Raw genomic sequence first — 12,064 nt, 5'->3', positions numbered from 1 at the left:
GGTTTTCTCTGTACGCCTGTCCCTGGCTGTCCCTCTATGCCTGTCCTTGGCTGCCTGTCCCTGGCTGTCTCTGTACGCCTGTCCCTGGCTGTCTCTGTACACCTGTCCCTGGCTGTCTCTGTACACCTGTCCCTTGCTGTCTCTGTACGCCTGTCCCTGGCTGTCTCTGTACGCCTGTCCCTGGTTTTCTCTGTACGCCTGTCCCTGGCTGTCCCTCTATGCCTGTCCTTGGCTGCCTGTCCCTGGCTGTCTCTGTACGCCTGTCCCTGGCTGTCTCTGTACGCCTGTCCCTGGCTGTCTCTGTACGCCTGTCCCTGGCTGTCTCTGTATGCCTGTCCCTGGCGTTCTCTCTATGCCTGTCCCTGGCTGTCTCTCTATGCCTGTCCCTGGCTGTCTCTCCATGCCTGTCCCTGGCTGTCTCTCCATGCCTGTCCTTGGCTGTCTCTCTATGCCTCTCCTTGGCTGCCTGTCCCTGGCTGTCCCTCTATGCCTGTCCTTGGCTGCCTGTCCCTGGCTGTCTCTGTACGCCTGTCCCTTGCTGTCTCTGTACGCCCGTCCCTGGCTGTCTTTCTATGCCTCTCCTTGGCTGGCTGTCCCTCTATGCCTGTCCTTGGCTGCCTGTCCCTGGTTTTCTCTGTATGCCTGTCCCTGGCTGTCTCTGTACGCCTGTCCCTGTCTGTCTCTCTATGCCTCTCCTTGGCTGGCTGTCCCTGGTTTTCTCTGTATGCCTGTCCCTGGCTGTCTCTGTACGCCTGTCCCTGTCTTTCTCTCTAGTAACGATGTTGTCCCCCTCTCTCTTGCAGGATATGATTGCTGCCAAGCTCTGCATCTCTATCCTCCGTCACACAGAGTTGGTCCCAGCAGACAAAGCCTTTTATGAAGCTGGAATGGCTGCCAAGGTATCTAGTGTTGGGCTGTTCCACCTGTGTGTGTGTGTGGGGGGGAGGGGGGGATGGGTGGTAGATAGTTGGTGGAGGAGTGATATATGGTGTTGGGTTGTACCATCTGTGTGTGTGTGTGTGGGTTGGTAGATAGTTGGTGGAGGAATGATATATGGTGTTGGGTTGTACCATCTGTGTGTGTGGGTTGGTAGATAGTTGGTGGAGGAATGATATATGGTGTTGGGTTGTACCATCTGTGTGTGTGTTTGTGTGGGTTGGTAGATAGTTGGTGGAGGAATGATATATGGTGTTGGGTTGTACCATCTGTGTGTGTGGGTTGGTAGATAGTTGGTGGAGGAATGATATATGGTGTTGGGTTGTACCATCTGTGTGTGTGTGTGGGTTGGTAGATAGTTGGTGGAGGAGTGATATATGGTGTTGGGTTGTACCATCTGTGTGTGTGTGTGTGTGTGTGTGTGTGGGTTGGTAGATAGTTGGTGGAGGAATGATATATGGTGTTGGGTTGTACCATAGGTGTGTGTGTGTGTGTGTGTGTGTGTGGGGGGGGGGGTTGGTAGATAGTTGGCGGAGGAGTGATATATGGTGTTGGGTTGTACCATCTGTGTGTGTGTGGGGGGGGGGGGGGGGGGGTTGGTAGATAGTTGGCGGAGGAGTGATATATGGTGTTGGGTTGTACCATCTGTGTGTGTGTGTGAGTTGGTAGATAGTTGGCGGAGGAGTGATATATGGTGTTGGGTTGTACCATCTGTGTGTGTGTGTGAGTTGGTAGATAGTTGGTGGAGGAGTGATATATGGTGTTGGGTTGTACCATCTGTGTGTGTGTGTGTGTTGGTAGATAGTTGGTGGAGGAATGATATATGGTGTTGGGTTGTACCATAGGTGTGTGTGTGGGGGGGGGGGGGGTTGGTAGATAGTTGGCGGAGAAGTGATATATGGTGTTGGGTTGTACCATCTGTGTGTGTGTGGGGGGGGGGGGGGAGATAGTTGGCGGAGGAGTAATATATGGTGTTGGGTTCTGCCATCTCTTCACTGGTCTCCTCCCGTCTCTTCGCTGGTCTCCTCCCGTCTCTTTGCTGGTCTCCTCCTGTCTCTTTGCTGGTCTCCTCTCGTGTCTTTACTGGTCTCCTCTTGTGTTTTCACTGGTCTCCTCTTGTCTCTTCACTGGTCTCCTCTTGTCTCTTCACTGATCTCCTCCTGTCTCTTCACTGGTCTCCTCCTCCTGTCTCTTCACTGGTCTCCTCCTCCTGTCTTTTTGCTGATCTCCTGTCTCTTTGCTGGTCTCCTCCTGTCTCTTTGCTGGTCTCCTCCTGTCTCTATGCTGGTCTCCTCCTGTCTCTTTGCTGGTCTCCTCCTTTCTCTTCGCTGGTCTCCTCCTTTCTCTTCGCTGGTCTCCTGTCTCTTCGCTGGTCTCCTCCTGTCTCTTCGCTGGTCTCCTCCTGTCTCTTCACTGGTCTCCTCTTGTGTTTTCACTGGTCTCTTCCTGTCTCTTCACTGGTCTCCGCTTGTCTCTTCACTGGTCTCCTCCTGTCTCTTCACTGGTCTCCTCCTCCTGTCTCTTCACTGGTCTCCTCCTCCTGTCTCTATGCTGATCTTCTCCTGTCTCTTTGCTGATCTTCTCCTGTCTCTTCACTGGTCTCCTCCTGTCTCTTCACTGGTCTCCTCTTGTGTTTTCACTGGTCTCCTCCTGTCTCTTCACTGGTCTCCTCCTGTCTCTTCACTGGTCTCCTCCTCCTGTCTCTATGCTGATCTTCTCCTGTCTCTTTGCTTATCTCCTCCTGTCTCTTCACTGGTCTTCTCTTGTTTTTTTTTTACTGGTCTCCTCTTGTCTCTTCACTGGTCTCCTCCTGTCTCTTCACTGGTCTCTTCCTGTCTCTTCACTGGTCTCCTCCTGTCTCTTCACTAGTCTCCTCCTGTCTCTTCACTGGTCTCTTCCTGTCTCTTCACTGGTCTCCTCCTTTCTCTTCACTGGTCTCTTCCTGTCTCTTCACTAGTCTCCTCTTGTCTCTATGCTGATCTTCTCCTGTCTCTTCACTGGTCTCCTCCTTTCTCTTCACTGGTCTCCTCTTGTGTTTTCACTGGTCTCTTCCTGTCTCTTCACTGGTCTCCTCTTGTCTCTTCACTGGTCTCCTCCTGTCTCTTCACTGGTCTCCTCTTGTCTCTTCACTGGTCTCCTCCTGTCTCTTCACTGGTCTCCTCTTGTCTCTTCACTGGTCTCCTCTTGTCTCTTCACTGGTCTCCTCTTGTCTCTTCACTGGTCTCCTCCTGTCTCTTCACTGGTCTCCTCCTGTCTCTTCACTGGTCTCCTCCTGTCTCTTCACTGGTCTCCTCCTGTCTCTTCACTGGTCTCCTCCTGTCTCTTCACTTGTCTTCTTCTGTCTCTTCACTGGTCTCCTCCTGTCTCTTCACTGGTCTCCTCCTGTCTCTTCACTGGTCTCCTCCTCCTGTCTCTATGCTGATCTTCTCCTGTCTCTTCACTGGTCTCCTCCTTTCTCTTCACTGGTCTCCTCCTGTCTCTTCACTGGTCTCCTCCTGTCTCTTTACTGGTCTCCTCCTGTCTCTTCACTGGTCTCCTCCTTTCTCTTCACTGGTCTCCTCCTGTCTCTTCACTAGTCTCCTCTTGTCTCTTCACTGGTCTCCTCCTGTCTCTTCACTGGTCTCCTCCTGTCTCTTCACTGGTCTCCTCCTGTCTCTTCACTTGTCTCCTTCTGTCTCTTCACTGGTCTCCTCCTGTCTCTTCACTGGTCTCCTCCTCCTGTCTCTATGCTGATCTTCTCCTGTCTCTTTGCTGATCTCCTCCTGTCTCTTCACTGGTCTCCTCCTTTCTCTTCACTGGTCTCCTCCTCCTTTCTCTTCACTGGTCTCCTCCTCCTGTCTCTTCACCGGTCTCCTCCTCCTGTCTCTTCACTGGTCTCCTCCTGTCTCTTCACTGGTCTTCTCTTGTGTTTTCACTGGTCTCTTCCTGTCTCTTCACTGGTCCTCCTCCTGTCTCTTCACTGGTCTCCTCCTGTCTCTTCACTGGTCTCCTCCTGTCTCTTCACTGGTCTCCTCCTGTCTCTTCACTGGTCTCCTCCTGTCTCTTCACTGGTCTCCTCTTGTCTCTTCACTGGTCTCCTCTTGTCTCTTCACTGGTCTCCTCCTCCTGTCTCTATGCTGCTCTTCTCCTGTCTCTTTGCTGATCTCCTCCTGTCTCTTCACTGGTCTTCTCTTGTGTTTTCACTGGTCTCCTCCTGTCTCTTCACTGGTCTCCTCCTGTCTCTTCACTGGTCTCCTCCTGTCTCTTCACTGGTCTCCTCCTGTCTCTTCACTGGTCTCCTCTTGTCTCTTCACTGGTCTCCTCCTCCTGTCTCTTTGCTGGTCTCCTTCTGTCTCTTTGCTGGTCTCTTCCTTTCTCTTTGCTGGTCTCCTCCTGTCTCTTTGCTGGTCTCCTCCTGTCTCTTTGCTGGTCTCCTCCTGTCTCTTCACTGGTCTCCTCCTGTCTCTTCACTGGTCTCCTCCTCCTGTCTCTTCACTGGTCTCCTCCTCCTGTCTCTTCACTGGTCTCCTCCTCCTGTCTCTTCACTGGTCTCCTCCTCCTGTCTCTTCACTGGTCTCCTCCTCCTGTCTCTTTGCTGGTCTCCTCCTCCTGTCTCTTTGCTGGTCTCCTCCTGTCTCTACGCTGGTCTCCTCTCGTGTCTTCACTGGTCTCCCCTCCTGTCTTCACTGGTCTCCTGTCGTGTCTTCACTGGTCTCCTCTCGTGTCTTAACGGTTGTCCCATGTGTAAATTGGTGGTATTATGTAGAAAAACTTGAGAATATGTGCTCTATCCTTTCACGTGTATTCTTGTATGTTTCATATGATGTATGTAATAATGAGTAACTCCGCCTTTCATAATGTTGGTGTTGATGCTCTTGCAGGTGATGGGATGGGAGAATTCGGCTTTCATCTTTCTGAACAGGTTTTTGGATCTTGTAGACGTGAGTATTGGACTCGGGTTGTACTTGTCATTTCAGAACGCACATCCATCCCATATTGTAGGAAATACACAATCAATGGTGACCGTCGGTGACGCCATCAATACACGGAAACACAGAAATGTCCAATCAATTGTCGTTTAATGAATAAGAGGGCTGGGGTCTCAGTCCCCTATCCCACAAAGGATGAGGCGGGCGTGTTGCTCACATAAGCTGCGGTTCAGAACCTTTCACTGTAGGCTGCGGGGACATTGGACATGGCCTATTTGATATCTATCAGAAACCAGATATGTGTCCTTATTTCCTGATCTGCTGTCCCACTTGTTGGCTGTACAGATCTTTATACATAACTCAGGGACTAAATAGTACTAAAAGTTATATGCAGGTTCTAAATTGTAGCTTTTTTCACTGCTGAGGTGGAATTTAATTGGACCAATTTCAGCTGCATACTTTTGCACAATCCTACTTCATCATTGACCATGCCTAGGAATAAAGATATATCTTTTCCTCACGGCATAACTGCCTGGAGATGTGACCAATGTCTATCTGGAGGTGTGGAGAAGATGTGACTGGAGGTGTGGTGAAGGTATATTAAGCAGTGTGGTCAGGGGAATGTTTGAAGTTGTGACTGGAGAATTGACTGGAACTGGAATTGAAGGAGAAACTGATGGTGTGTTTGAAGCATGACTGGAGACAAAGCTGGAAGTGTGATGAAAGTGACGGAGTTGTGAAGGCATAACTGGAGATATGTGGGCAAGTCTGAAGGTGTGACTTGGGTGTGTGGTTGGAGGTATAATTGGAGATGGGATGAAGGCATGTCTGGAGGTGTGGTTGTAGGTATAATTGGAGATATCTGGAGGTGTGGTTGGAGATGTTTGGAGGTGTGGTTGGAGGTATTATTGGAGATGTCTGGAAGTGTGGTTGGAGGTATTATTGATGTCTGGAGGTGTGGTTGGAGGTATTATTGGAGATGTCTGGAGGTGTGTTTGGAGGTATAATAGGAGATGTCTGGAGGTGTGGTTGGAGGTATAATTTGGAGATGTCTGGAGGTGTGGTTGGAGGTATAATTGGAGATGTTTGGAGGTGTGATTGGAGGTACAATTAAAGATGGATGAAGGCAAGTCTGGAGGTGTGGTTGGAGGTATAATTGGAGATGTCTGGAGGTGTTGTTGGAGGTATAATTTGAGATGGGATGAAGGCATATCTGGAGGTGTGATCGGAGGTATAATTGGAGGTATAATTGGGAATGGGATGAAGCTATGTCTAAAGGTGTGGTTGGAGGTATAATTGGAGATGTCTGGAGGTGTGGCTGGAGGTATAATTGGAGGTGTGGTTGGAGGTATAATTGGAGATGTTTGGAGGTGTGGTTTAAGTTATAATTGGAGATATCTAGAGGTGTGGTTGGAAGTATAATTAAAGATGGGATGAAGGGACTTCCGGTTCCGGCGCCCGTCATGGTGGAAGTGCGGAGATAGAGCTACGGCTGGCCGCTCCACAACTCAGCCCAGATCCCAGCAAATAGCCCGCCGTCGGACGCATCAACATACCCCGTGCACAAGGGAGCCCTCCTGCAGTGACAGGTGCCGCGCATGGAGTGTTACCTTACGCGGCTAGAGCATAAACAGCGCCGAGGGCAGGAAGGGGAGACACCCAAGATGGCGGGCGGAAGATCAGCAAGGAAAGCTGCGAAACAAAACACAGACGCTGACTCCCAGAGAGGTGAAGTCAGCTCAGAGGGGGAATCTGACGGAGGAGAACCACAGGAGAAAGGTGCACACCACTCACATCTGCGCATCAACTACAAAAGGTTAGCGGAGGAGGTGGGGAAGGCCTTAATTCCAGAACTGCAGGCCACTATTCAGGACACCATAAAGAAATCTCTGCAGGGCATAAAACAAGACCTGCAACAGCAGGCCAAGCGCATTAAAGGCGTAGAACAGCGAGTAAGTGACTGCGAAGACGACTTAAAAAAAGCTAACACCACAATAGATACACTTTGTAAGGACAATGCAACAGCACATGCCCGAATAGAAGACCTTGAGAATCGCTCCAGGCGAAACAATATAAGAATAATCGGCCTTTCAGAAGATGTCTCAGAAGATCAGCTTTTTAACATCTGCGCCATAGAAATCCCTACAGCTTTGGGACTCGGGGTACCCATAAAGGTAGAACGCGCACACAGAGTAGGCCCGCTGCGGGGCAAGAAAACATGTGCCTCGCCCCGCATGATAATGGTCCACTACCTCAACTTCGCGGATAAGGCACGGCTGATGGCCGCTTATAGAGCAGCAGCAAAAGACCTGGAGATACGTAACTGCACGCTTCGTCTTTTCAACGACTATTCAGCCGAGGTGTCCCACTATTCAACCATCGTGTAATACCTTAGCCAGCAGAGGATTAAAATTCATGCTTCTTTTTCCAGCATTAATGCGTGTGATTAATCCGAATGGCAAGCAGCTAACCTTTTATACGCCAGAAGAAGTCCAAGACTACCTTAAACAACCACAAGCGTCTGCACGTTCTTCTCCTGCTAGAAGCCAATCCTCGTCCAGAGAAGAACCTGATTGAGGACATCGGTTGTCTATAACCTCAAGATGGGAAATTTTTATCGCACCATTCTGGGCAAGTTCGTGGAGTATGAAGCTTCGGAGCTAGGTGAGAGAACACCATCGGGGAAGAAAGGAAATCCCCAAACGGGAAATGTTTTTGTTCCCCACAAATGTTCTTTTGGTTGACTTCCTGCTTTTATGCTTTCTTCTGGTTTGAGGAAGTTCTACAGGGGGTTCTAGTGGTTTTGGGGTTTAGGGGGTGGGATGAGCCTACACTGTGCCTTTATATGGGAAATAATACTGTTATTGAAATATTGGTTGATAACTGCTGGCATCTTCGTTCGGATAGCATCACAACATACGCATAATTTCATGGAACGTTAAAGGTTTGCAGTCTGCAGGCAAACGTTCACGGGTACTCAATCACTTGAAGAAATTATCGCCCGATATTTGTCTACTTCAAGAGACACATCTAGATAGTGACCAATTTAAATTCATGAGGAAAAAATGGGTTGGGGAAGTGTATGGGGCACCAGCAATAAATCAAAAAGCGGGAGTTCTGATCCTCCTACACAAATCGTTACAAGTTCATGTGCAAGGTTGCGATGCTGACCCGAATGGAAGATGGGTTTCGTTGGTCCTTACATTTTCTGTAGATACTTTTAATATCTGGAACATATATGGTCCAAGCGAACAGAACCAGCCCTTTTTTGATTATTTAACGGCAAAACTAACTAAGGTAACCACACCGAATCTCATAGTTGGCAGGACATGAACTCTGTTATTTCAACTAAGGAAGATAGATCCCACCCGAAGGTTTTAGACAGATCCCATGACAAAAGACTGGCCATACTTCGAGAAGCCACTAACCTGATAGATGCCTGGCGTTTTCTCAATCCCACATCCCGGGAATATACTCACTACTCATTTAGACATAAATCCCACTCGCGAATTGACTTACTTTTAATGAGAGAAACTATTCTAGGGAGATTGCGAGATGCCTCAATACAAGATATGGTCATCTCAGACCATGCGCCAATCACATTGGACATCTCAGATACAATCCCGAAAGGCGACACATTTATATGGAGATTTCCTTCGCAATTATACGGAGATGAAAACTTTGCCGGCATGTTGAAAGGATATGGTGGCTGGAGTATGTCGAGGACAATTCTATACATTTAAATAACCCCACACTGCTTTGGGAAACATCCAAAGCAGTGCTAAGGGGCAAAATCATGGGCTATGTGAAAAAGAAAAAGGTAGATTCCAATAGAAGGTATGAGGAAGCAGTGAAATTGGTTTGTGATGCTTACACTAGCTATAGAGCCGACCCAACAGAAATCAATAGAAAACGATGGATCAAAACCAAACTAGAAAGTGACACATGGTTCAGGCTGAGGGAAGAGGCACACAGACCCTACATAAACCTGCAGTATTACAAACATGGTGACAAAGTGGGCAAACTTTTGGCCTCCCTAGCGAAAAAAAACGTTCTCCACGCGTAAACCAATTGCAGTTAAAAATGAGAGGGGAGTGCTTGTTCACCAACCGTCGGCAGTTTGCGATATCTTTGCAAACTTTTATCAGCAACTATACTCCTCCAAACAGCCATCCCATGCTGATGTGCAAACTGTATTAGAAAACATACCACTAAAAAAGTTAACTGAAGAAGAAAAATCGGAATTAAATTCAGAAATCACTTTAGCAGAAGTTAGGGCGGCAATCACATCTTTCAGAATCAGAATCAATTTATTTTTCGCCAAGTAAGTTTGCACCTACAAGGAATTTGGCACTGGGTAAAGCTCCAGGACCTGATGGCATGTCGTCAGAATATTTTAAAATCCTCAAAGAGGAAATATGCCCGGTCCTAGTTCAAGTATTCAATCAAATTCTACATACAGGGGAATACCTCCCTACAGGACATCTAGTGCACATTAAAGTGATCCCCAAGGAAGGAAGAGAGACCGAGCAGGTGGGCTCTTATAGGCCCATCTCGCTAATTGACATAGATGTCAAACTATTGTCCAAAATAATGGCCAACCGCTTAGCAGAAATTATGCCTCGCTTAATCCATCCCAATCAGGTGGGGTTCACGAAACAGAGAGCAGCAGTATCCAATGTTCGTAAGGTGTTTACGGTGCTGGAGGAGGTGAGGTCGTATCTTTTAACATATCAATCGGCCGCAGTGTTAAGTATCGATGCCGAAAAAGCGTTCGATCTGGTGGAGTGGGACTGGCTGTTTGGAGTTTTAGCCAAACAGGGATTTGAGGGCACCTTTATTAATGCACTGAAAGCCATGTACTCTGCACCAAAAGCTCAGGTAGCCTGGCTTTCTCTCTAACTACATAGAGCTGGGAAGGGGAACCAGACAAGGCTGCCCCCTCTCCCCGATCTTGTTCAATTTAGCTTTGGAACCTCTTGCAGTTCTACTAAGGGAGCGCCTGGGGGGTATCGCAGTGAGAAATAGGTTAGTCCAGCAAGCACTCTTTGCGGACGACATCCTTCTCTTCTTATCAGACCCGATCACTCAAGTCCCCATAGCTTTAAAAACAATTGAGGAGGTAGGTAAACTATCAGGCTTCGTCATAAATCCCCAAAAAAGTGAGCTCATGCCTCTATCCTCCAGAGCAAGTACAACTGGGTGGGCCTCTTTCAGGGTTAAACTAACCACCACAACCATAAAATATCTGGGCGTGACCTTTTCAAGAGACCCTACGCAACTTTATAACCTTAATTACACCCCACTATTAAAAAATGTTAAAGCGCAACTAGAAAAATGGCATAACCTCCCATTAGGCTACGCGGGGAGAATAGCTTTAATTAAAATGATATCAATGGGTAGACTATTGTATCCGATGCAGACGGTCCCGCTCCTCCTTAAACATAAGGATGTGGCCTCACTCCACTCGGCCTGGTCTAAATTTATATGGCAATCTAGGAAACCTAGGTTTCGAGAATCAAACTTGCACTCCCTAAACACCTAGGGGGACTTAATCTTCCTTCGATCAGGGATTACAACTTGGCGGCCTTACTCAGACATTCCCATGACTGGATCACCAATACAAACCACTATTCCAACACAAAATTGGAACAGGAACAGGCGCTCCCCTGGTCACTAGCAGGCATATTACACGCTCAGCTAAGGAACCTGCCATTGTGCCTGAGACACAATTTGGTCTTTAGGGATACTATAGCTGCTTGGAAAGCAGTAAGGAAAAAAAGTGGAGTCCCATATAGATTCTCTAAATATCTCCCGATATGGGGTAACCCTAATTACCCGGTTAGCATCCAACAAAAAACTTTTGCCAGATGGGATGACAGGGGGCTTAAATGTATGGGAAACATGTTCAACCTTACTGAAGGCCGACTGCTGACCTTCAGAGAACTTAGAGAGAAATTTAATCTCCAGGTAGGAGATTTTTTGGCGTATGCACAAATTCGCTCCATGGTTAACCAAGGCCTACATACACATTCATCTATAATGACTACCACTAAATTTGATGCTATCCTAGGACCTGGACAGTCTTTCAGATCTCTGGCAGATTTCTATTTAGCTATACAGGAGTTGGACAGCAAGAAGCTAGCAGAAAGGGCCATGAAAAAATGGGAAGACATCTTACAGGAAGAAGGGGTGGGAACTCATATATTGGAGGGTAATCTGACGGTAAGACAGGTAATCAAATATGAGAAATGGAGATCATCACACCTCTTGTTTATTCATAGGGGTAAATATGCGTTTAATATTAAGTATAGATCACCTCCCTCTGGATACAGCCCCCATTGCCCTAAATGCTATTTAGTTAATGCGGATCTATTTCACTGCATATGGTCTTGCCACAAGATCCAAATGTTCTGGGACAAAGTTCTTAAATACGCAAATAAACTATGCAAAAAAAAGTGAATAAGTCATGTTTGCTGTGTCTCTTTAATTATGTCAAGCTACCCACAGAAACCCCTCAAGGTTCTCCTTCTACGCTATTCCATATAATATTAATAGCAGCAAGAAGAGCCATATTTTGTAAATGGTTGGAACCTCTCATACCAGGCATCTCTTTATTGGAACAAGAACTGCTATATGTGTTCCATATAGAAAGACTAAACACGCTACAAGCTAAAGAACTGAGAACTAAAGCCTTTTTTAAGGTCTGGAGAACATTTGTTTCACGTCAATTTTCTCCTCAGCAAATTCAGGCATTGATGCAGGACTTCACGCTAACTTCTTGGTACTGTCTGGAAGATATCGGTGATACATTGGGCAACCTGAAGGTCACTAGAGACATTAGCAGGGTCAGACTTTAAATAATTTCAAAAAGGCACAGTGAGGCTCGGAAGGGATTTTGGGGAGGGGTGGGAGGGTTAGGGTGGTTTATGTGGGAGTGGGGAGACCAGTATCTATGTATAATACAACTTTTTTTTCTGCTTTGAAAATTCGCCTGCTTAATAGATACTATGACTTTGTTGAAGATCAATAAAAATATTTAAAAAAAAAAAAGATGGGATGAAGACATGTCTAGAGGTTTGGTTGGCGGTATAATTGGAGGTGTGATGAAGGTGTGGTTGGAGGTATAATTGGAAATGGAATGAAGACATGTGTGAAGGGGTGATTGGAGGTATAATTGGGGATGGGATGAAGGTATGTCTGGAGGTGTGGTTGGAGGT

General features: G+C 47.3%; 1 protein-coding gene across 1 annotated transcript in view; it reads left to right on the top strand.

The window, feature by feature from the left end:
• The window catches only part of IFT172 (intraflagellar transport 172), a 619,018-nt gene that overhangs the window by 595,428 nt on the left and 11,526 nt on the right, over positions 1–12,064 (top strand). Inside the window, exons 43-44 of the mRNA XM_068279802.1 lie at positions 804–899; positions 4,797–4,856. Of these exons, the coding sequence (XP_068135903.1) occupies positions 804–899; positions 4,797–4,856 (156 nt within the window). The remainder of the gene's footprint in view (positions 1–803; positions 900–4,796; positions 4,857–12,064) is intronic.

The sequence above is a fragment of the Hyperolius riggenbachi genome, chromosome 4 (genome assembly GCF_040937935.1).
Source record: "Hyperolius riggenbachi isolate aHypRig1 chromosome 4, aHypRig1.pri, whole genome shotgun sequence".
NCBI lineage: Eukaryota > Metazoa > Chordata > Amphibia > Anura > Hyperoliidae > Hyperolius > Hyperolius riggenbachi.
This window is presented reverse-complemented; position numbering and strand designations above follow the sequence as displayed.